The 24,557-nt window shown below is 38.9% G+C and overlaps 1 protein-coding gene across 2 annotated transcripts in view; it reads left to right on the top strand.

The window, feature by feature from the left end:
- LOC593916 (neural cell adhesion molecule 2) overlaps positions 1-24,350 on the top strand; it is a 36,421-nt gene extending 12,071 nt beyond the window's left edge. The window contains exons 7-17 of one of the 2 annotated variants that reach the window (XM_030977679.1): positions 678-882; positions 1,677-1,833; positions 3,113-3,303; positions 5,120-5,213; positions 6,471-6,638; positions 7,534-7,689; positions 9,294-9,416; positions 10,152-10,282; positions 17,199-17,406; positions 22,420-22,642; positions 23,274-24,350. In XM_030977679.1, coding sequence (XP_030833539.1) covers positions 678-882; positions 1,677-1,833; positions 3,113-3,303; positions 5,120-5,213; positions 6,471-6,638; positions 7,534-7,689; positions 9,294-9,416; positions 10,152-10,282; positions 17,199-17,406; positions 22,420-22,642; positions 23,274-23,337 — 1,720 coding nt within the window. In that variant the 3' untranslated portion in view covers positions 23,338-24,350. Of the gene's footprint in view, positions 1-677; positions 883-1,676; positions 1,834-3,112; positions 3,304-5,119; positions 5,214-6,470; positions 6,639-7,533; positions 7,690-9,293; positions 9,417-10,151; positions 10,283-17,198; positions 17,407-18,114; positions 18,298-22,419; positions 22,643-23,273 lie in introns of those variants that run through there. The other variant, XM_030977680.1, reaches the window with a different exon arrangement.
- The last annotated feature ends 207 nt before the right edge of the window (positions 24,351-24,557 follow it).

The following is a 24,557-nucleotide window of genomic DNA, read 5'->3' as shown; positions in this document are numbered from 1 at the left end:
CATTTTGTATACCGGTACACTACTAATAGTTAATTTAAAAGAACAGTCGATGCACAAAATTTACTGTTTTTAACGGCTACAAAATGGCGATAAAACAGAGGATTTTTGTTAGCAACAAAACGGCAAGTCTATTGTTATCATTGAAACGTATGGAATGCCTCAGTAGTCAAAACCTAACCCTTTCTAGCCTTTTCCCAGCTGTTCACTCCCTGTTTTCTAGCCATTTCCCTTGCCCCAAAGGAAGAGCAAAATCACAGGAAAACGGCTAGAAAACCGAGTTGAAATAATGTAGCTAGTGGCTAAAACACTAAAATTGTGGTTTTAGCTCACCGTGTCTTAGGTAAAGCATGACTGTTGTGAAGGCCCATTCAGATATGATGCAGTAAACTACAGCAAATTGCCATGCCTTTTTTTAGCGTGTACATAAATTAGAACTGAGCGCAAATAAGGTCCTCCAGGTAGTCACTTAACTCTGTGTCTTGTAAGATACAGAAATGTGAACCATATCTGAACAAACCTTGAGAAAACTTGACTGTGGAAAAAGTTGTTTTCAAACTAAAACTTCAAAGCCATCTCTGTTAGAGGACATGTGTTAGGGAAGGCCCTTATGAAGCCCTTATTGCTCCCAGGAGATGACACGGGAATTGTTTATCTGCTTGCTCTTTCTCTTCTTCTAGTACGGCAATCACGCACACCATACAACTCACGGTGCTTGTGCCACCCAGCCTTACGCAACAACAGGTCTATACAGTGGACGAGACTGCTGAAGGTGGCAATACGAGATCGTTCGAGTGCGCCAACACAGACTTCCGTTCGCAGGCTCGCCTTTCGTTCAGGCGTGATGGGCGGACCGCAATGGATGAGCTTGAGATAGGTCCTCAGGTAAGGAGGGATTCATGTGGCGTGTTCCTACAAGATTTCAAAACACGTTCACCTTTTTGTCACTATCTGCTACTCTCCCGGGCTTTCCTGATATGCAATTCTTTAGGAAACACATTGTGATCTGATTATAACGATAATAATAATCTGCTATTATATAGCGATTAATACATCTACAATGTCTCTAAGCACTTTACAGATATACTATTACCCCGATCATTGGATTCAATACTTGCCCGCACACAATGTGTGCACAATCTCCACTCCCTGGGGAGGATTCCAGCCAGGCGTTATGATAAGGTTAACGGAATAGTGTTTCCATGTTTACGCACATGTTGTCAGTTCTCTAGAAAAGATTCTGTACTTTAGCCTTAGCATTTCTTATTACTTGACACAATAAATTATTTTTAGATATATTGCACACAGTTCATATACAGTTCAAAGCGATATGGTAGCTTGCAGTTTTCCTCTGCAGTAGGCCATAATTCGCTGACACCGGACATGGTTGAAGTACCATTCGTGCATGTATAAGGCTTGCACTCAGCAAACTGGATGTCCCATCGAAATATAACTCCTAGCCTCTCGGAGAGTCTTCGGTTGAGGGCAATGTAAGATAATGACTTTTCCTTACTATGAGGCCATTTGTGAAAGAAACAGAGGATGGACAAAAGACCAAAATTGAAGGCCCATCCCGGTGACTGACAGCACCTGTTATTGGGGTAACCCCCTAATGGTGTCAAATTCCCCATGAGAGGCCACTACTAATTGTCCTTAATTTATTTTGAACTCTGACACAGCCGGATGATTCCCGCGTCGTTGTGACGGAGAACAGCCAAACGATGGCCCTCACACTGACCATTTCCACCATTCAGAGGGAGCATGAAGGAATCTGGACCTGTTATGCCGAGAGCCTTGCCGGGGACGTCTGGGTGGATCACATGCTTCTTGTGGAATGTGAGTATACCTAGATGTTCATCTCATCGTCATCACCTTTTCCTGTAAATGTCTGTCTTTCCAATGCTTTTGGGTAGAACGTTACATTCCCTTAAGCCCCACTGTACTACTTGTAGCTACTTGCTCCCTCCATATAGAAAACAATGCCAAAGCGGTGCCCGTTGGTCCCCCATGATCCTCTTTTTTTAATGTTAATTGAGAGCTGAGTTGATGAGATAGCCACCTGTCAGTGACCTTGCTGGGTGGTCTAATCCCTCCTGGCTAAACTAGTGCAGACAGGCTTTAATAGAGTACTGACATGCTTCATATTTGCTCGTCCAGGTTACTGGTTGTAAACAACTTTAGTGTTTGGCGTTAGAGTGAGCACCGCGCCATCGTTTAGAACTTCTTCATTCGGAAACAGCAACCTTGATAGCTTGGCCAGTATGACGTCATATTGTGTGCATGTTAAATCTTTAAAAAAATCTTTTGTGTATCTTGTATCGCTAAAATGTAATTTGATTTGAATGTTGCAGAAGAAAATGAATTCAATTTACACAATCCTTTTGCAAATTTCAATCTTTTGTGATGATCTACCCTTTTCCAGACAAGCCAATCATCAACCATTAATATTTCTTTATACAATCCTTTTACAAATTTCAATCTTGCTTGTTCATCTACCTATTTCAAGATAAGCCCATGGTAGACCATTAATAAATTTCATATTGCTTTAAAGGGACTTGGTAACATTGTTCAGATGAGAGAAAGTGATACTAAGGTAGTGACTTGGATGCTAGATGTACAATAAAAGAGTGAAAACGGACCATTATTAGTGATACAAATTGGGGAAAAACTGATCTGATCGATTCCTTAATTCTACCAACTATGCTATAACAATTTAATTACATTTTAGGTGAACGTAAATCGTCACAAAGCAATGAATTGGCTCTATAGGAGGTCTATTCCATTCCAGACATGGAGTTGTTGAAAGAATTTTAATAGCCTGTTTTATGTATTTTTTTTCATCGTAAAACGGTTGGGAAAAAAATCAAAAATGGTTGGGAGAATTTACTGTTAATCACTGGAAGAGGGTGTTGCACAGTGACGCCTTCAAAGAAAACCATAGATATCTTTGTTGTTTGAGAATTTTTTCAGGATTTTTTGCATGTTAGAGGGTTAGTACAGTAGAAGAAATATAGTAAGTAACATTTCATGCATCAACCTTCAACAATGTTACCGAGTCACTTTAAAAAATAATTTGATGAATTTAAATTTTGTTCGTTTATCTACCTATTTCCAGATAAGCCCATTATCGATCAGTCGAGGACCCCATCTAGCACCGTATCGTGGGAAGGGAGATTGACCGACCTGACCTGCATTTTCTTTGGCTACCCCATCCCGACCGTCAAATGGACACGGAACAACGTAGAGCTCACAGCCTTAGATGTTGATTTTGTCCCGGATTTACCGCCAGGCTCCTCCACAATTCAGGTAATCATTTCTTCTCCTTTGGGAATTCAAAAAATACACCCCCTCCTCCTTTTACAGACAGTAAACCCCTCTTTCAGATTATGAAATGTTAAACCGTGATTTTTTTTAAAGTGATGACGTCAATTGTACAGTTCCCATTTCTGTATCTTATTATACAAAGCTCAGTGCATACACTTTAGGACCTTAATTGCACGCAGTTGTCATTCATTTTTGATATAGTTATAAAGAAAACAGTGAATGTTTGCCCATTCATATCTGAACAAGCAATTTCATGTTCTATTCTTAATGAAATGTCAAATCCAGGTAAAGTTTTATTCTCCTTTGGGAATATAAGAGGCTTTTGTCAAACAGTTGAATTGTGGTAGGAGATACAAGAACACATTGATTTGTCTTTTACCCAACTTATGTTCTGCTTGGAAATCATCCTGTATGATGCATATACTGTAGCATTTTCATTGCATCAACCCGTCTTATCAGAGCAGAAAGTTGTTATGCTATAAGAGCTTTTGTTTAAAGGGAGTGGGCCGCCGGTTTCCATGTGCAGAAGTTTATAATTCGCTGACACCAGACTTGCACACAGCAGACCAATCATAGGCCAATCAAGGAATAACCCCTCGTCTCTCAGAGAGTCTTTAGGTGATGCAAATGTAAGATAAAGACTTTACCATATGGGGAAAGGCAGATCATTACATAAAGCCTGGTGGTCACAAAACTAAAGGCTTATCCTGGTGATATTGACAACACCTGTTATTTGATAAACACACCGAAATAGCTGTCGAGTCTCATTGTACTGAGCAAATTGTTGATAAGGTCTGTGCAATCATGAAAGACAATACCCATCCACTTCATTTATTTTATTCATTTAATCGTTCTGGTATCCGACTTCGCCCCACCCCAACCAGGCTTTCACGATTCAGATATTCATTTGTACCCGACTCTGTTCATAAATTAAACTCACAGGTTAAACGTTAAACTTCTGCGTCGGAAATTAATTTTATGATTTGAAATACCAATGACCAAGGCTTAATTCTGAAACTCATGATTTGAAGTACATGTACCAATGACCATTTTTGTCGTTTCATTATCTTTTGCATGTATTTGTTCCTTATTTCATCTATTTTATTCTATAAACGTGATGTATTTATTTCTTGTAATTATGTATTTTGTTGAATATGACTGTAACGCCAGTGGAAAACAATTTTCTATGTAACTTGTTAGCAAAGACCAAATAAAATATCTTGTATCTTGTCAACTGTTACCAAAAAAAATTGTAATTGTTACAAATTTCCCATCCTCGTTACGAAATTATAAATACCCCTTCTATTATTAAAAAACAAAATGTGTGTGCCATTTTCAATGGCAAAATGCCCATTCTGTCCTGTAAAGTATCCTACAAGCATCTCACATCGGCAATTTGGGGATGTTCATTGGTTCATCGAACACACCAGTCATGACGAAATCATGCAAAGGTCTTTTCAACCAATGATCCATACAAAAAAATTCTTCCTGTATGTAGGAGCTGTAAGAGGCATTGATCCTTTTTTTTTTTAAATACAATTTTTGTCAGTAAAATACAACTTTGGGGATTGAAGAATACAGTTTTTGAACTCCAGAGGATGGCAGGTCTAACATAGACGTGCGCTTCACGCACATGATATTCAGTTTTACTTCCGAATGTTTGCAGCTATGCGAATGGTGTTGAATACTTCACGAGAGCCCACTTCTATGTGTCTTTAAGGCTCTTGTTTCGTATAAATTCTCAAGCATCTGAACAGACTTTAATTTGTCTTCGCTATTTATTTTCTGACCGATGCAGATCATGCCGGAGAATGAGGACTTTGGAGCCTACTTCTGCAATGGGTCAAATACCAAGGGATTTGTGAACTACCGCCAGGAGCTCACTAAAGCAGGTACGTCTATAATGAGATATTGTTAGGTCGTACCAATAAGCAGTGTCCCCATATCTCTCCTGGGGAGTGTTTCACGAAGATCGACTTTAAGTTGGACTTACCTATGGCAGGCCGTTCATGCCACTGGTTGCTCTCACCATTGGTATCTCAATTATGATCTTTACCGGTAGATACTATTTTTTCGATAAGGTCAATTTTGTACATATGTGACCGCGATTCGTACGTTCCATGAGAAATCAGTACCAGGAATGGTTAGAGGAAATAGTGGCATGAACAGCCGGCCATCGTTAAGTCCAACTTAAAGTCAATCTTAGTCTTTGTGAAACACTCCCCTGGTATGGAGTGGCAAATGTAGATGAATGCCTTGCCATAGGTTATTAGTGACGTGTCGGGATCAAACCCGAAACCTTTGTATTTCAAGTCGGGTGCTTTAACCACTCAACTACAACACCTCTACTAGAAGTTTCAAGTGTAAGAAGTATTTTTCTTCATCATGTATTATGTTCCTTTTTATGCTAACATGTCTGTGAAATATTGATGTATTCTTTTGCTCTATTCATATCATTGTCTAACTTATTTCGGGGGCAATAGAATTAATGATGACATTTGTCAATTAGCATTATTATACAGAAAATGAAAACTTTATTTTTTTTCTTCTTCTGTTATATGTCGGGTGCCAGTGCATTTATAAAGACAATTCAACTGTCTTTTCCTTGGCTGCCTCCACAATAATATAATGTGTAAATATGTGACATTTTTTCCCCATCCTGTTTTAATTTGTTTCCTTACTTTAATTGTCTTTGACATTATTATTTGTTAACAAATAATTTTCATTTGTATTTTGATTTGTCACAGTTGTCACCTTAATGCCTCTTTATTTTATTTGTACACTTTTGTATGTTTAATTGTTGAGGAAAGTAAAATGAACTAATGAACGTATACATTAAAGCTTATCTGCCATAGTTTACAGGAGGGATTAGCCCACTCTGCAAGGTCACTGGACAGGTGGTAATCTCATTAACTCAGCTCTCAATTAACATAAGAAAAAGAGTATCATGGGGGATCAATGGTCACCGATTAGGTATTATTCTATGTAGAGGGAGCAAGTAGCTACAAGTAGGACAGTGTGGCTTCAAAGCCTTTTTATTGATTTGTACACTTCTGTATGTTTAATTGTTGAGGAAAGTAAAATGAACTAATGAACATATCCATTAATCCCTTTCCTTTTTGGTTTGGCTATTCATTACCTACATACAGAGCGACCATCTGAGCCTATAGGTCTGAGAGTCACGGACGAGACGTCGTCAACGATCAGTATCCAGTTCAGTCCGCCGAACAGCGATGGCTCGCTTCTGATCGCAGGGTATACGATCGAGTATCGCGTTTTCACCGATGTTCAGCCGACTGTTCTCCAGTATGAAAATAGTGAGTACCGGTTTGTGCTTGGAGAGTTAAAGTGGATGAGTCGGCAGTTTACTTGTGCAGAAGGTCATAATTTGATTATCCTAGTCTGATTCCTCTTTGCCCTCACTTAAAGATAAACTTGAGTTCTGGTAAAAAAAGAAAATGAATTCTAACAGAATCTAACGAAACTTACACTGAATGTTCAAGATTACAAATAAATGTCATGTGCCAAACAATTTTGGAAGAAAATGTATACTGGCTGAGTAATGAGCATAGAAAGATAAGGAAATCAGGGTAGTACTAGCCCCGACACCATGTGTGTTGTCCCATATACACCTTTCTGTGTAAGTGATTGTTACTTTACCACGACTCTGCCAAATTTATGATGATTTTGATGACTCCAGAACCTTGCATTACACACCATTACTTACATGCTATATGATCAACTTTTCTGATCCATTCCACTCCTTTTCTTTCACAATGCAATCGCATTACCAGAACTCAAGTTTATCTTTAATGATCTTTCTTGATATCTATCTTTCTGATGCTATCAGCCTGCAGCAGTATGATTCTACTGACATCAAATGGTTTTGAGATAGAGCTAGCGCATGAAGAATTGTGATGTCGGCTTTTCTCAGTTAGATTGCTCTTTGCCCCTCTTAAATGATGTTTCTCAGTGTATATCTTTCTCATGCCTTCATCTACAGCTGAATCGGACGAAACAAATTGCCGAAGAACGATTTTTACCAAGATTAAAGGATTGTGAGGAATAGTGCATCAAGTATTGTGACGATTTTTTCAATCTGATTCCTCTTTGCCCCTCTTAATAATCATTAATTTCATAATGTCCCTCGGAATAGTTTACTAGACAGATACTGCATCATATTATTATTATTATTATTATTATGATCTACAGCTGTATCGGACGACACGACTTGCCGCAGATTGATTCTACCTATATTAACCGGTGTGGAGCAGGAGTGCATCAACTACTGCGAAGATTCTCAGTTGTTCATCTGCTGTCCGGTTGTGGATCGTAACATCTGTCTCGAGCGTCCGGTGGACCAAGGCTGTAAGTGCCTCAAATTCAATTCTATTCAATCTAATTCAAATGAACATTTACTTTCTTCCCAATTAATTTGACATCTGTTCAAACAATACAATTTATATGTAGGAACATAAATATAACTAAAGAACTATAACTAAAGGAAGAAGGCGCAAAGTCTGATAAGCAATGCTTGAATGTAGGTACGCCCGAATACATAAATACATAATATACATTATAAATAGAAGAAAGGGATAGTCAAGGAGGAGAGGAGGATAGAGAGCTTGGAGAAAGAGAAAGAAGAGGACTGCAACATAGTAGCAATAGAGTGTATGACATACATAAACAACATAATGGTAAGACATAGGTGAAGAGTATAATTGTGGAAATATTTTACTGCATTTTTATAGGATAATACTGGATTTATCACCCCTACTTCTGTATGGGTATCGAAATATTAGTAATAAAAGACATTCTTATTGAAGAGTAATTTTTGTATAGTTTTAGAGGATAAAGATATATGCTCCTTTCATGACAAGCATTCCACAACATTGTTGTTTGGCTCAGGCCGCTCAAAACTTTGGCTCAGTAAATTCAGGGCCCTAAAGAATTTACTAGATGTATGAAAAGAAAAGGGCAAAAATTTCTGCACTCAATATGTCCATGTTTGTTTAACGACCATATTGTGTTTGATGTCAGGAATTTCGTCGAGGAAAATAAGCTTTACAATTGGCAACAATTTGAGAGTTTTATAATCACTGTTGCTCAGTAGTTTTGGCTCAGTAAATTCAGAGCCCTAAATATATACTAGATGCATGAAAAGAAAGGGGATAAATTTCTGCACTCAATGTGTCCATGTTTTTTGAACGACCATATTGTGTTTGATGTCAGGAATTTCGTCAAGGAAAATAAGCTTTACAATCCTTAAATTGGCAGTCCTTAAATTGGCAACAATTTGAGAGTTTTATAATCACTGTTGCTCAGTAGTTTTGGCTCAGTAAATTCAGAGCCCTATACAAATTATGCTTGATGTATGAAAAGAAAGGGGATAAATTTCTGCACTCAATATGTGTCCATGTTTGTTGGACAACGGTATTGTGTTTGTTATCAGGAATTGTGACAACGAAAATAAGCTTTACAATCCTTAAATTGGCAGCATGTTGAGAGGTTCATAATAATAATAATAATAATAATAATAGTGGGTTCTTGTATAGTGCCTGTATAATCACTGTTGCTCAGTATTTTTGGCTTAGTAAATTCAGAGCCCTATACAAATTATGCTTGATGAATGAAAAGAAAGGGCAAAAATTTCTGCACTCAATATCGTCCTTGTTTTCATGAAGTGACGGTAGTGAGGAAAATCGTAATGCAAAGTGAATGCAATTTTTTTTCACTACCGTCACTTCGTGAAAACAGTGACGATATGTCCATGTTTGTTGGACGGCCGTATTGTGTTTGTTGTCAGGAATTGTGACAAGGAAAATAAGCTTTAAAAAATTGGCAACATGTTGAGAGGTTCCTAATCACTGTTATTGCACAATATCTACAGTTTTAGTTTTTTTGTCAGTGTCATTTATAAATATGGCTGGGATATGTATCTTAATATTACAATTCTTCTTTCTACTTCTTAGATACGGAGTTGCATTTAAGAGGGCTACGCGCAGAGAGCATCTACGAGATTCGTGTAGCCGCTAGAAATGAGCTGGGGACTGGAGATTACACACAGATAGTCACAACAAGCACCGAACCACTCTGTAAGTGAAGGCTGTATTTAGCCATATTGCTCCTCTATACCCAGGTGTATAAATGGCTGACCATATAGTCACGGGAGGAGTCAATTGTTGTTAAGGAAAGGGTTGAGTTCTGGTCAAGATGAAAAAATAATGTCCAAGCTTTGTTATCCTTGTTAAAGGGAAAAGCCAACCTTGCTAGTGAACTACTACTGCTGTATAATTGTACAAATTAAGAATAGGGCTTCATGCAAGCATGATTACATAAGTTCAATAATCATTTGATGATGATTAATATTCAGGATTAAACGATTAGTAGGCCATATGGATAGTAGATGAAATGGGCATTCAACAAACTGGGAATTAGACCGATTGGAAATTAGACTAAATAAGCAATAGACAAAATGAGTAGTAGACTTATTGAAGATTAGACCAATTGACTAGAAGCCCAAATGGTCATTAGACCAAATGATAATTAGACAAAATGATTATCAAACCACAATAATAATAATAATAGGCATTTATATTGCGCCCTCTATCTAGACGATCCTATTCTGAGGCGCACAAGAAAAATAAAAAGAATAAGAGAGTTTGGATGAGTTTCATAGTGCCAAGTACAGGAATTGTTAAAAAAAAAGAAAAGATGTGCATGATAAACGGGCTGGGTGTAGAACATATGGGAATAGACTAAATTGGCATCAGACAAACTGGTTGTGGACCAAACAGCAATTCACAGTTTTGACCTCTTGACCCCTACAGCTTTGCCGGATCCTCCCAACATCATCTCCAAACGTGTATCAGACAGGAGAGACCGCTACACGCTTCGTTGGATACATCCTTATGATGACGGAGGGGCGACGGTCATCAATTACCATGTGGAATATTCACAGGTCAGTCAAAAGAGTTGTTTTTCAGTTGGTTTAGACAAACTAGTTGTAGACCAAACAGCAATTCACAGAGCTGCCAAACATTCCGTTTTTGCCGGAATTACTCTGTTTTTTCCTCCAAATTACGGTATTACGTTTTTTCTTCATAAAATACGTTTTTTAATAATTTTTTTTTTTTTTTTTTTTTACATACCGCACGTCAAACAACTGCCCTAAAATGGTGTTTTGATCACAAATTCAATAGAAAACTAATTTTAAAACATACTTGAAGAGAAAAATATTCTCAAAAAAAATGAAATGCCGATAATACCACAATAACCTCCAAAAAAATTACCTGCTTGTATGGAAAAACAGCATGATGAATGAACATTTCTGCATTGGAAGTGTGTCATGCGTGGTTGTAAGTTTTTTTTATTTTTTATGAATTCCTTTTTTTTGGCTTGAAATTCCTTTTTTTGCCATCATGATTCCTTTTTTTGGTCGCACAAGGTTGGCAGCTCTGAATTCAATGATATATAGTACACTGTTCAATCATTTTGATCACCCACAGCTCATGGAGTTGTTTGTCTCCCTGTGCTTTGCGTTATAATTTGCTGACCCCAGATTTGGTCGAATTAGCTATTGATATATGTAAAGGGGGTGTTTCACAAAGATCTTAAGTCGAACTTAACTCTAGGTTGGACCTAAAAACTATGGAGAGCCATTTGTAGCCTTAAAATAAAGTATATTCAAAAGTGAAAATTCAAGTATTTTAGACTTTTTATAAATTCCACATCAAGAACATGAAATCTCCTTGATGATAGAAAATATGAACGGTTTGAATTAACATGTTATGCCTTTTAAAATAATTTTTACAAAATGTTTTCATTGATGCTGATGGCTTTCCATTATTGTTAAGTCTAATTTAGAGATCAACTTAGGATCTTTGTGAAACACCCCCCCCAGGTCTCCTAGGCAATGATCGCCAAATGTATGTGCTTTGTTTCTGTAATCATTCCCTATCTTACTCGTCTATGTTGGTCTAAAGTGATGTTTCTTTGCAAGAAGTCTTATATTCCTGAACATATCCCTGAACACATTGCTTAAATACTTAATGACATCACCTACTACAGTAAGTGTAGTATTTTGATGACTGCTTATCCCCATCTTTTATATGTAGTATAATGTGCATCATTGTAACTGCTTGAAATAAGACTACACTTCACCAGATACGAGACTGGGCTGTGTGGTATTAAATGGTTGAACCTAGATCACGTCTCACCGCCTCGTCTGTTGACTTACAGTAATTGTAAGGTATCTAACCACCACAATATGGTGGCAGCGGTAAAAAATTGAATCATGGAAAAATCACTCCCATTACCAGAGACTTTTGAGAAGGTTGCTGGCCTGAATCAAGCTGATGCATGGCCAAAATGGTTCCGGAGGTTCAAACGCTATCGGACTGCATCGGGGCTCGCTACACAGCCGGATGGAGAACAGGTCAGTACACTGTTGTATGCCATGGGTGACTGTGCGGACGACATTATTATGACTCGGGGTATTGATGAAAGCACCGCAACTTACACGAGCGTTGTGGCAGCATTCGAAGCACATTTCAACATAAGAAAGAACACTATCGTTGCAAGGGCAAAGTTTAGCAGGCGTAGCCAGCAGCCTGGGGAAAGTGTAGATACTTTCATTAACGATTTATATCGGCTAGCTCAAGACTGTGAGTACAAAACATTAAAAGATGAACTGATCCGAGATAGGATAGTTGTCGGTGTGCTTGATGATGGATTGTCTGATCAACTCCAAGCGAAGGATGATTTGACATTAGAGAAGGCCGTTCAAGTAAGCAGGCAAGCAGAAGCTCGAAAAGCAAATAGACCAGTTGTTCGAGGTGAAAGAATACATGCAGATGTTGCCCACGTAGAGCAAGTAAAACAAAGAAATGTAACTGACACAAATGTAAGACCAAAACGCAGTCAGCAAGACACACATACAAGTCGAATGCAAGGTGGTTGTATGTTTTGTGGCAGACAGAAGCATGACCGTGCCAATTGCCCCGCCCAAGAGGCTACGTGTCATAAGTGTGGAAAAATCGGTCACTTTCGAGCGGTATGCCGCAGTTCATCATTTGGAGCAAAGAATACAGTGCATGAGTTGGAGGATTCCCTTGAGGTGGAGACTGTTTTCCTGGGTGAGATTAAGGACACCAGCAAGAACTATTGGGGTGCTTATCTTCAAGTAGATGGTGACACTACGCACTTCAAATTAGACAGTGGTGCCGCGGTAACTGTACTGTCAGATGGATTACAGTGGCTTCGTGGAATAAAACTGAAGCCTGCAAATAAGAGACTCTGCGGACCAGGAAAAACAAAACTAGAAGTTTTGGGACAGATCAAAGCCATTCTCCAGCACAAAAATAGGAGAGTCTCAGAAACCGTCTACGTTGTCAGGAATCAAGATTGCTCATTGCTCAGCAGAAAGGCATGTGAAGAGCTGAATCTATTGATCAGAGTAGAGGAACTTGGAGATACCCAGAAGGAGCAGGCGAATTTCAGGGCTGAATTTCCACAGCTATTCACTGGATTGGGGAAACTAGAATGTGAGTATCATATCACACTATCCCCAGGAGCAAAACCGGTATGTCTCTACACACCTCGGAGAGTTCCTCACCCCCTCTTGCCAAAAGTGAAGAAGGAGATTGACTCGATGTTAGAACAAGAAGTAATTTCTCCTGTTACAGAGCCTACGAAATGGTGCTCCGGAATGGTACCAGTCCCAAAACCTAGTGGAGCAATCAGGATTTGTGTTGATCTTACACAACTCAACAAGGCAGTAGAGCGGGAAGTACATCCAATGGCATCAGTTGATGAAAGCCTTGCCAAGCTAGGGAGAGGCACTATCTTCACCAAGCTGGATGCAAACAGTGGGTTCTGGCAGCTGCCCTTAGATGAAGAATCGAAGCTTCTGACGACTTTCATCACGCCGTTCGGTAGGTTTTGCTTCAATAGGCTACCGTTCTGGATTACATCCGCTCCCGAGATATTCCAACGCACAATGTCAGGTATCCTGGAGGGTCTGGAAGGAGTCATCTGCCATATGGATGATGTTCTGATACATGGAGCTACAACAGCAGAACATGACACTAGGGTGAGAGCAGTGTTGCAGCGTTTTGTGGAAGCTGGCCTCACCCTTAACAGCAAATGTGAATTTTCACGAGAGACAGTGAAATTCTTAGGCCACATTGTGGATGCAACAGGTGTGAAAATTGATCTAGAAAAAACACGGGCAATCAGAGAGTTTCCGGCACCAAGGACCATCACAGAACTTCAAAGATTCATGGGTATGGTTAATCAAGTTGGAAAGTTCCTACCCAATTTGGCAGTCATGAATGAACCGCTACGTGCACTCTTGAGGAAGGACAATGGATGGTGCTGGGATGAACCTCAACAGAGAGCATTTGAGCACATAAAGAAAATGCTGACAGATGTCACTGAAGTTCTTGCCCACTACGACCCATCATTGCCTACAACTTTTGCTGCTGATGCATCGTCGACTGGAGTAGGAGCAATACTGCTCCAGACTCAGAACGATGGACACCGACGGCCAGTCTGCTATGCATCCCGTTCGCTGACTGAGACTGAGCAACGTTACGCAGTCATTGAGAAGGAAGCTCTAGCGGCTACATGGGCATGTGAAAAGTTCAGTGACTATGTTCTTGGTATGTCCTTCAAAATTGAAACTGACCACAAGTCTTTGGTCACACTGCTCAACACAAAGGAATTGTCAAAGTTGCCCCCTAGGGTGCTGAGATTTCGACTAAGGTTGATGAGATATGATGCAACCACAGAATACGTGCCTGGAAAGCAACAGGCCACAGCAGACGCCCTCTCAAGAGCACCAGTAGCATCCCCAAAGCCAGAGGACATAGAGCTAAACGAACTGACCGAAGCCTTCGCATCTTCATCTACCCTCACCTTACCTGCAACAGACCGGAGACTGGAGGAGATTAGAGAAGCACAGAGACTTGATGAAGAATGTGCGTTAATCAGAGAGTATTGTGAGAAAGGCTGGCCTGACTACATGCCTCACAACTCTATCCTCAGGCAATACTTCGAACAGAGGGGACACCTCAGTGTGATTGATGATTTGCTCCTGTATGATGAAAGACTGGTCATTCCCAGGGCTCTGAGACTAGACATCCTACAGCGCTTACATCAAGGTCATCTAGGCATCACAAAGTGCAGAGCCAGAGCTCGACAGTCGGTCTGGTGGCCAGGCCTCTCGAAGTCAGTGGAAGAGATGATCTCCAGATGTACTACTTGTGCCATCCATAGCCAGGAGACTAAAGAACCACTGATGACTTCGTCCTTCCCAATGCGTCCTTGGGAGAGACTAGGAATGGACCTCTTTGAGTATCAAGGAAAGATGTTTCTGATAGTAGTGGACTACTATTCAAGATGGATAGAAGTAAAAAGGCTTCATGGACACACTTCTGAAGCCGTGATCAAATCCTTGAAGGAGATATTTGCTGTACACGGTATCCCTGATGTGGTGATTTCGGATAACGGACCACAATTCGCGAATGAGACTTTCCAGAAATTCGCAGAGAAGTTTGGATTTGTCCATACTACCAGCTCGCCAAGGTATCCTCAGGCAAATGGGGAAGCGGAGCGAGGTGCACGTACAGTGAAAGCCTTGTTGAAAAAGAACGATGATATCGACCTTGCTTTGCTGAGTTACCGGTCGACACCACTTCAGAATGGTCTGGCGCCATGTGAGCTGCTCATGGGACGGAGACTGCGAACTGAACTCCCCACTCTACCTGATACACTTATGCCACAAGTCCATGCTCAAGACTTGGAAAAGGTGAGAGTGAGAGAAGACAAGTACCGTTCAAATCAGACACTGAACTACAACCAACGACATAGAACCCGCATCTTACCGACCCTACAGCAAGGTGACGAAGTGTGGATCCGAGATCAAGCTCGCCGTGGTCAAGTGGTCAGTGGGACCCGTCATCCACGTTCCTACATCATCCAAACGGATAACGGTAGGGTGAGACGAAACAGACGCGCCTTGGTAGCCCTTCATAGCCCGGATGTCACCGACCCTGACAAAGCCCCCTCTACCCCCTCAACCCCTCTCAATGATGACGACATTGTAGGTCCTGAGCAACTTCCCTATCCCCCGCCTACCCAGGGTCCTCAAAACACACTGGGATATCATACCCGTTCTGGTAGACTAGTCAAACAACCACATCGATTGACTTTGTAGAAGATAAAAGGGAAGCATGAAGAAAAGAAGTTTGAAGAAATCAAGATAAGAAGATTCGTAATGAACATTACTTGACAAGGGATATTGGATAATGTAATACAAAGTTTGTGTATGAAAACAAGAAGTTGGCTCAAGAAATATATATACACCCATGCACTCCCAAATTAGTGTTTTAATGTAACTTGAAAAGAACTATCAAATACTTGGGGGGAGATGTAGTATAATGTGCATCATTGTAACTGCTTGAAATAAGACTACACTTCACCAGATACGAGACTGGGCTGTGTGGTATTAAATGGTTGAACCTAGATCACGTCTCACCGCCTCGTCTGTTGACTTACAGTAATTGTAAGGTATCTAACCACCACAATATTATACATTGCTAAATCAGATGTAATATTGCTGTGAGATGTTCCCATTTTGTTAGTGTTTATTGCATTTGTAATTTATGTTTGTGTTATGATGTAAATATCTTAAATTTAATACTTGGTAAACAGACAATGTCAGCCTTGAGCTGCATGTCATGATGTTTTTAACGAACCAATTAAATCAAATATGATCGAATCAAATCAAATTTGAATTTGAATTGAATTGAATTGAATTGAATTAAATTGAATTAAAGTAAATCTTGCCTTCAAATCTCAGGTGAGGGAAATTCATGATGATGTGCTAGCCTTATGGGATGGTTGGTGGAGGGTGCAGTACGCACTTTATGCAAGAACATTTTGGCCATATGAGTGAAGTCACTTCTCAGGGATTTTACAACACCTGTTTGAGGTGCTGTACAGTTTTACACAAATCTGACTCACAAGGAGGCGTGCAAGGTGGCAAAAAGAGGATTAGAACTCTAGTGAATTTTCTGAGAATGGATTATCAAATTTTCCACAATCTTTGCACACTAATTAAAGGGATTGGGTAACTTTGTCTCAGATTCTGAAACAAAATTCTGGATTTAGCTCATGCTGCAATGATAATTATAAACCTTAAGGTCAGTCAGGAACCCCAAGATTTTTACAAGCCGATCGCCTGTCTGATTATCAAGATATTTAGGATTAGAAATCGAAATCAAATGTTTCCGTTTTCATAACGGTTTTTATAACACTACAGTCTATTGGGAACAATGAGTATGGTTAAAATGGTCACTCAAAGATTTTTACTTTTTTTGAAGCGCAATTTTTTAAGGGCTTCAATATTACACCATATCACAGACACTGATAACAGGTAGGGCCACGCATCTCAGATTTAACATTGTTAAACGTTGCCTTTAAGCACATTGGGTGGTATTCTCATAAGTTAAGCTGGGACTAAGTCCAGACTAAACTAGAATTTTAGTTCACACTTCTATGGAATGCTAGGTTTCATCTTCCTCCTTCAATATTCATGACAAAGATAATCTACCAAAGACTTTGTTGAAATTCAGTTCATACTCATATTATCTTTTTCTTCCTATTTCAATGCAAAATTTATTTTTTGGACACTTTTCACTGAAGGATTAAAATAATCTGTACATGGTAAATGAGTTAGCAACAGGCACTCCATAAAAGTGTGGACTAACTTAGCACGCACTAACTTAGTACATGCTACCGGAATACCACCCATTCTGTTCTTGATTTTTTACTTTACATTTGTCTTCTTTTTTTCCCGTTTTCTATTACAGGTTGAGAGCAGAGATGATTACGAACTGACACCGAGGCCAGTTAGTGTCCTGGTGATAGGCAATTCAACGGCACTAGAAATCAATCCTCTCAACCAGGGCAAGTTCTATTTGATAGAGCTGAGGGCCGAGACCAACCTGGGCTACAGTGACCCCGCCCAGATCTTGATTGAGACGGCCGGGACGTTCACTTTCATGACAACCCCTCCAAGTATGTTTCAACCGTCTAACACCTACCGGGCCCTGTATCATAAAACTTGTTATCAATAACAAGTTACAATAACTGTTATAAGCTACTGAAATCATGGCATCTGATTGGCTGAGAGCATATTTGTCATAGAAATTGAGCATTTATTATTGATAACATGTTTTGTGAAACAGGGTCCAGATTATGAGCACTGTAGCCATTTGTTCACATAGGGATGTGACCTAGATACGAGCTGGGCACGTGGCAACTGAATTCCAAGCCGGATGCAGCGCAGATGTTCTGCTCCAGCAAGGCAGAGGTCACCACCCTTCACCTTGTGGTTTATTTCAGGTTTTCCTTCCCTACCCAGAGCCCCTGTTGGTTTCTCAGCCCGCAAAGCCTGAGGTACCACAAAGAGGTAGGGGTTGAGATACAAGATGAGAGGCGATTATGGAAAGGAAGACTGATGGGACGCTACCAGTCCATACAGCTAGGAGAGGAGAGGAGAAGAGAGGGAAAGAGCAAGCAGAAAGGGATATGGTAGGAAATTAAGTGACCCTAGTTCGAGTTGCGCATCTGCATGATATTTTAACATGTTTATCATTTGCATCACAACCTACCACACCAAGCAAACCAGAACGACTGATGCTCGCAGACCTCTGGGACGTCCTCCTACGAGATGGAAGGACCAAGTTTGGATTTTTGTTTTAGTGTTGCCATTTTCTTTTACAGGTCGAGAGCAGAGATGAATACGAACTGACACCAAGGCAGGTTAGTGTCTGCGTGATCGGCAATGCTACAGCATTAGAGATCAATCCACTCAACCAGGGCAAGTTCTACAGTGACCCCGCCCAAATCTTGATTGAGACGGCCGGTTCTATCTAATAGACTACCAAAATTAATTGCATTGCTATGCAAAAAAAACACTTATTAGGTGACCTAAAATGTATAATGTCAGTCGGCCGCCGAATGTTGCTTATTTATTTATTTATTTATTCCGTTTTATTTAAACAGGGTAGCCTCGTCAGTAATACTGTTTTCCTGGGGGACCTGTAAACAAATGCAACATAACAATATGAAAATACAAACTACCTGAGCAATATAAACAGTATAAACATCATCAAAAAATATCAATACATTGTAAAATAGTAAAATCATTGTCAAATGTCATTGTCATCCTTACTATAATATCAACAAAATAAAACAGCGGTTCAAAAGTATCAAGCCCGAAATGCTCTTACCGATTACGCCACATCGATTGGTTGTTCATGCATATTGCACATTTATTTTATATAGCTACGATGCTGATTAGTCTTGACGAAAGATATTCGTTATGAGATCAAGGAAAATGACCATGGGCACATGCGCAGGTATAAGAAATTGGGGCCCAGCCCCAGGTTTCTAGGGTTAAATTTGTAGACATTGGCATTAATATATTTGTTGGTAATTGGTGGCCTCTACACCCCCCCCCCCCCCCGACTGAAAAAGGTGTAGCGACGCCCCTGTATATCGCCCATATATTGTTATTGAACAGTATAGTGAATTGATGAGTTTTGCAAGTACATACCGGGGTAAGTGTGTACTATGTGTGTTGATTGCAACATCTCTCCATTTCATTCTATCTTCTGCCATTCTGGTGCCCTCTTGCAGTTTTAGTCCACTCCAGTTCTTGACATTCTCTTCCCAGTTGATTCTGGGTCTCCCTCTAGGTCTACTTCCTTCCACTCTTCCTTCCAATACATCCTTTAAGAGGCTTTAGTGCCTTTTAACTGACCAAAGTATTTGATTTTTCTCTCCTTAACTAATCCTACTAGTGCAATTTGTTTACGCCCTGCCATGTGCAATATCTCTTTGTTGGTTTTCATTCGTTTCCAGGATATTTTCATCATTCTGCTGTAGATCCACATTTCAAAAGATGTTATTCTATTTTCCACGACCTTGTTTATTGTCCATGTTTCTGCTCCATACAATAGGACAGACCATACATAACAGTTTACTAGTCTCAACCTAAGCGCAAATTTCACCTTTCTATTTGTGAACAATTCTTTCATTGCCAGAAATGTATTTCAAGCAATTTCTATTCTTCTTTTTATTTCTGCTTCGCATCTGGCATCATCTGCGATATTTTGTCCTAAGTAGATATAATAACACTTTACAAGGAATATAATTGGTAGAAGAATAGGATTATGTTTAGAATATGAATGAACGCCACATGAAATGGTAGTGTGTGTGGAAACCCATTTCACAGCTAGTGTGTGAACAAGCCTGTAGCCACTTGCATAGACTTACTGTAGCGTAGTGTAAACAAGGTACTTAAGTTCATTATTTATGAATGTGAACTGGGGCGGTATTCTGAACCCTGTGTTATCTCTAATATTGTTGTATCTTTGAAGATAAGATAAAGTTGGTATTCTGAACACTGTTGTAACTTTTGTGTTATCTTTTGTTGTATCTTTTCTCTCATCTCATTGGCCGCGCCTGCGTCATAGTTTGGTGCGCTTGTAATTGTGCGTATTATTAATAAAGTGGCGTTTAATCCTCATTTGCATATGCGCACGAGAGATAATATGTCGAGATAATTGGTATTCTGAAAGTTGTTGTATCTTTTATCTTATCTTGCATGGTATTTACAACAATATTTACAACAGGTAGGGGGTTGTTGTATCTTTCGTTGTGATATAATGGCGGCAATATTTCTTGCCCAGAACCAACTTCGTGCCAATAGACGAGTTAAAAGAAGATTGTGTGTTGACCGGAAATATCACAGATGAGAACTTTCTATGAAATTACATGCTAGGATATGACGATTTTAATGCTCTCATCTTAACCAATATGGTGAAAGCGTGATTTGTCTTCATGATCCACATTCAACAGCGCATAATGATGACGCGCGTAATAAGCGCTCAAATAACTAATTACGCTCAAGATTAGTATGCGCTAGGCGCAGGCGCATCTTTAGATATGGCCTAAATTATTCCTATTGTTTGACCTACTTATAATGCTTATATAAAACAGATTTTGATTCGTAGGGTTCATACAAATGGGCGTGTCAATAGTGGTCAAAGATACGATAGAGGCGGTCCTTCGAGAGATAACACAGGGATAAAATGATTTTCAGAATACCAACTTACAACAATATTAGCGCTGTGTTATCTCTGGAAGATACAACAAAAGATAACACAAAACTTACAATGTTCAGAATACCACCCCAGGACTTAATTCCGCTCTAAGAGAGGAACTGTGTGGCACCTCTGTCCTCCATTAGTGATAGTAGTCTAATTAGGCGCAGGCCCATTAATAAGATTTTATTGTTTATTGATATTATTTTATTTTGGAGAAAGTTGGGAGAAAGTTCCCTGAGTGGTCTACTTTGTAGAATAGTTGAGGTTTAGGCCGACCCAGCGGTTTGCAAAGTTTCAGCAAAATGTTTGCTGTCACAAATTTGGTAAAAACAGGTTTCTCTTTAGCTTATGCAGTGAAACAAGAGCACAGAGAGTATCAGGGAAAATGATACTTTTCTTTTGCAGGTTTTACTCCAGCTAGGGAGTTAATTTTGGAGTTTAAAGTGACTCGGTAACATTGTTGAAGGTTGATGAAAAAAATTGCTTAATTTTTGTATAAAATGTTACTTACTATATTCCTTCAACTATACTAACCCTCTGACATGCAAAAAATCCTGAACAAATTCTCAAACCACAAAGATATCTATGGTTTTCTCTGAAGGCGTCGATGTGAGGCACCCTCTAACAATGATTAACAGTAAATTCTCCCAACCATTTTTGAATTTTCCCAACCGTTTTTCCATGAGAAAAAAATACATAAAACAGGCTATAAAAATCTGTCAACACTTAACTGTCTGGAATGGAATGTAGAGCCATTTTATTGCTTTGTGACGATTTACATTCACCTAAAATGTAATTAAATTGTCCTTGTCTTGATGCTGAACAGGCTTTGACAAGTAGCAGAATAGAAGTAGAAAAATATAGTTGGGAGAATTAAGGAATCGATCATATCAGTTTTTCCCAATTTGTACCATAAATAATGATCCGTTTTCACTCAAATTTTCAGATTATCTTTAATTGTACATCTAGCATTGAAGTCACTACCTTAGCACCACTAACTAACACGAAAGATTAATGCTTTGACTTTGCTTCCTCTCATTTTATTGCACAGTTAGTTATATTCTTAAATCTTAAGTCTATTTAGGCCGACCCAGCGGTTTGCAAAGTTTCAGCAAAATGTTTGCTGTCACAAATTTGGTAGAAACAGGTTTCTCTTTAGCTTATGCAGTGAAACAAGAGCACAGAGAGTACTTTTTCATCAGGGAAAATGATACTTTTCTTTTGCAGGTTTTACTCCAGCTAGGGAGTTAATTTTAGAGTTTAGGGGAACCTAACGCGAAAGATTAATGCTTTGATTTTGCTTCCTCTCATTTTATTGCACATTTATTTATATTCTTTATATTCTTAAATCTTAAGTCTATTTTTAGACGATTTAAACAATCATTTCATGTATTTAATTGTCCTTGGTGGCTTTTAGACAGAACAAAAAACGATTATAGTTCAATATACATTTAGTTTTATCTTGATTTATTATGTTTTGCTCGATGCATAAGCAATTTGGAATTGCTTGGTTATTGAACCTAAGGATTATACATAGCAGGATATATTCTATGCTAAACCTTTATTTATTAGTTAGAGGTTAGATTGGGTTTTATTTTTAGAAAAGATCTAGCCTATGCAGAGTGATATGATACGCCAGTATGCCAGAGAATAACATTCAAAATCTTGCTGATTGTATATAAAGCACTTCTTGGTCAAACTCCCACTTATATCAAAGACCTGTAAAATTTCAAACTTAATCAACACAATTGCAACTTACACAGTTCCCGAAAAAATTTGTTGCTGCAGATCCCATCTATCAAAACAAAAGTAACGCTAGGTGATCCAGCATTTGCTTGTTCAGCCCTAAAACTCTGGAATAACTTACGATGTCCAGTTATCATACTTTTTTGCTTTCCCCCATCTCTCATCGTAGCACGGCCAAAGAACTACGGTTTCTGGGGTCTCTTCAACGAGAACACCACCGTCATCATCATCGTCCTTATCATCGTCCTCATCGTTGCTTTCGTCATCATCACCGACGTCTGCTGCTTTTGTATCAACGACTGTGGCTTGCTCATGTTCATCTGCGTGACATGCTGCGGAAAAACACCGCCCTCTACGAGACAAGAAATAGAGCTTGGGGAGCAGGACTATGGGTACAAACTTTTTCATTATTAACCCTTTATATGCCACACTGTCACAATTAATCTTCCTATGCCACAAAATATATACATTTATATATATATATATATATATAGAACCAATAATTCAATTTGGAAAATCCTCTATCACAATAATAAACAAATAATGATTAAAACAGTTGAAATATAATTTGTTGGGAGTTCACCTGATTTAATTATTATACCTTGAAAGTTTTTAATCGAGTTTTTAAACAATTAAAAATTCGAGAAAGAGTTCGAGAAAATACATGAAGTTCGAGAAAATACACGAAACACAAGAAGTAATGATCCTTGGTACAAAAAGGAATTGTTTAAAAATTGTTCCACCTTAGAGATTTGTCAAGTAATTATTTGATTTGACTTAGAAAATTGTTATGCGACAAAATATGTCAAAGTATATATATATATATATGTATAATATATATATGTTGAGCTTCGTTTTTAAAGAGGATAACAGACAGAAATGTAGACTTGTATTTATCTTATACTTTTTGTAAGTGTTTTTGGAAATGCCAGAAGGAAGAAATCTTAAGATGTTTTTTTAAAATAATGTTTGCACAACAAATTAATCTCCCTGTTTGTGTGCTTCATGTATTTTCTTTTTCAGACCGGATAGCATGAAAGATTGGGACAGTTTAGACGATGAAAAGCATCGTTTTGAAGTTCGCTGACAGTCCAGATGAAGACCTAACGATATGTGAACGGGCCAAGAAATACACATTCTTCACCACATAATCGGAATTCCATAATTTGATCGGATGTTATTTTCCCATTTCTAAAAACGGGCCATGTCGTAAGTAAACAAGAAAGCCTTATTGTGGATTTGTTTGTAAGTAAAAACAACAGAAAACCAATGCTTAGTATTTAGTTTTGCTGAGTTTTGCTTTTAGGTCTAGTGACAAAATATAGAGATATATAGTAATTAAAAAAGTCATACTTCTACATTTAATGGCAAGTTAACACCAGGGGTTTCTTATTCCCTTTTTAGTCCTTTGAAGCCATTTTTACTCTTTGTATGATCTCTATAACTGTAAGGTTTGGTGATGACATGTAGAGAAAAAAAAGAGAGAACCCTTAACGCTTGTTCGAACATGGTGTGTTAAACCGTCGCACAGAATACGCACTAGTTGGCCATGTTGGCATACGCAACAAAGAACTTGCATGTTTTCATTGATCTCTGTGTTATAAAACACAGAAATGTGAAACATATGCCATTTTACGGAATCATTTAAAAAGAAACTGACACGATTTTGCTGCGTTATAGTGAACAGCCCTTTGATGCCCAGAATTAGAGCAATCTTGCTCGTACATTTGATGGTCGGTGAATATCCGAGATTTTCTCGCCCCCTTTTCAGTACTATCATTCAAAATGTATTCTTTGTACGATTGTAATAGTTTGTACTCTTTATAGTTATATGCTTACGCAGAGTTTGCTTAATTGTATGTGTTTGTAATGGATGAGGAATATTGAAATAATCATCTAGAAATTTTTCTGTTCTGGTGATTTGGAAACGTTGGTGATGTGTGTTTGTAGTGGAGGTGAATTTGTACAAATTACATCTTGTAAGAGTGTAGGAAGGTTATTGTTTCAGTAGGAAGACTTTAATTGTTCCATGCCAAACAAAGTGAGAGAGAGAGAGAGAGAGAGGGAGAGAGGGAGGGAGAGAAAAAGAGAGAGATAGAAGAGAGATGAGAGAGAGAGAGAGAGATGAGAGAGAGAGAGGGAGGGAGAGAAAAAGAGAGAGATAGAAGAGAGATGAGAGAGAGAGAGAGAGAGTGAGAGATGAGAGAGAGAGAGAGGGAGGGGGATAAAAAGAGAGAGATAGAAGAGAGATGAGAGAGAGAGAGAGTGAGAGATGAGAGAGAGAGAGGGAGGGAGAGAAAAAGAGAG

The sequence above is a fragment of the Strongylocentrotus purpuratus genome, unplaced genomic scaffold (assembly GCF_000002235.5).
Source record: "Strongylocentrotus purpuratus isolate Spur 01 unplaced genomic scaffold, Spur_5.0 spur5_scaffold_1, whole genome shotgun sequence".
Taxonomy (NCBI): domain Eukaryota; kingdom Metazoa; phylum Echinodermata; class Echinoidea; order Camarodonta; family Strongylocentrotidae; genus Strongylocentrotus; species Strongylocentrotus purpuratus.
The sequence above is the reverse complement of the archived record's forward strand: the minus strand, read 5'-3'. Positions and strand labels throughout refer to the sequence as shown.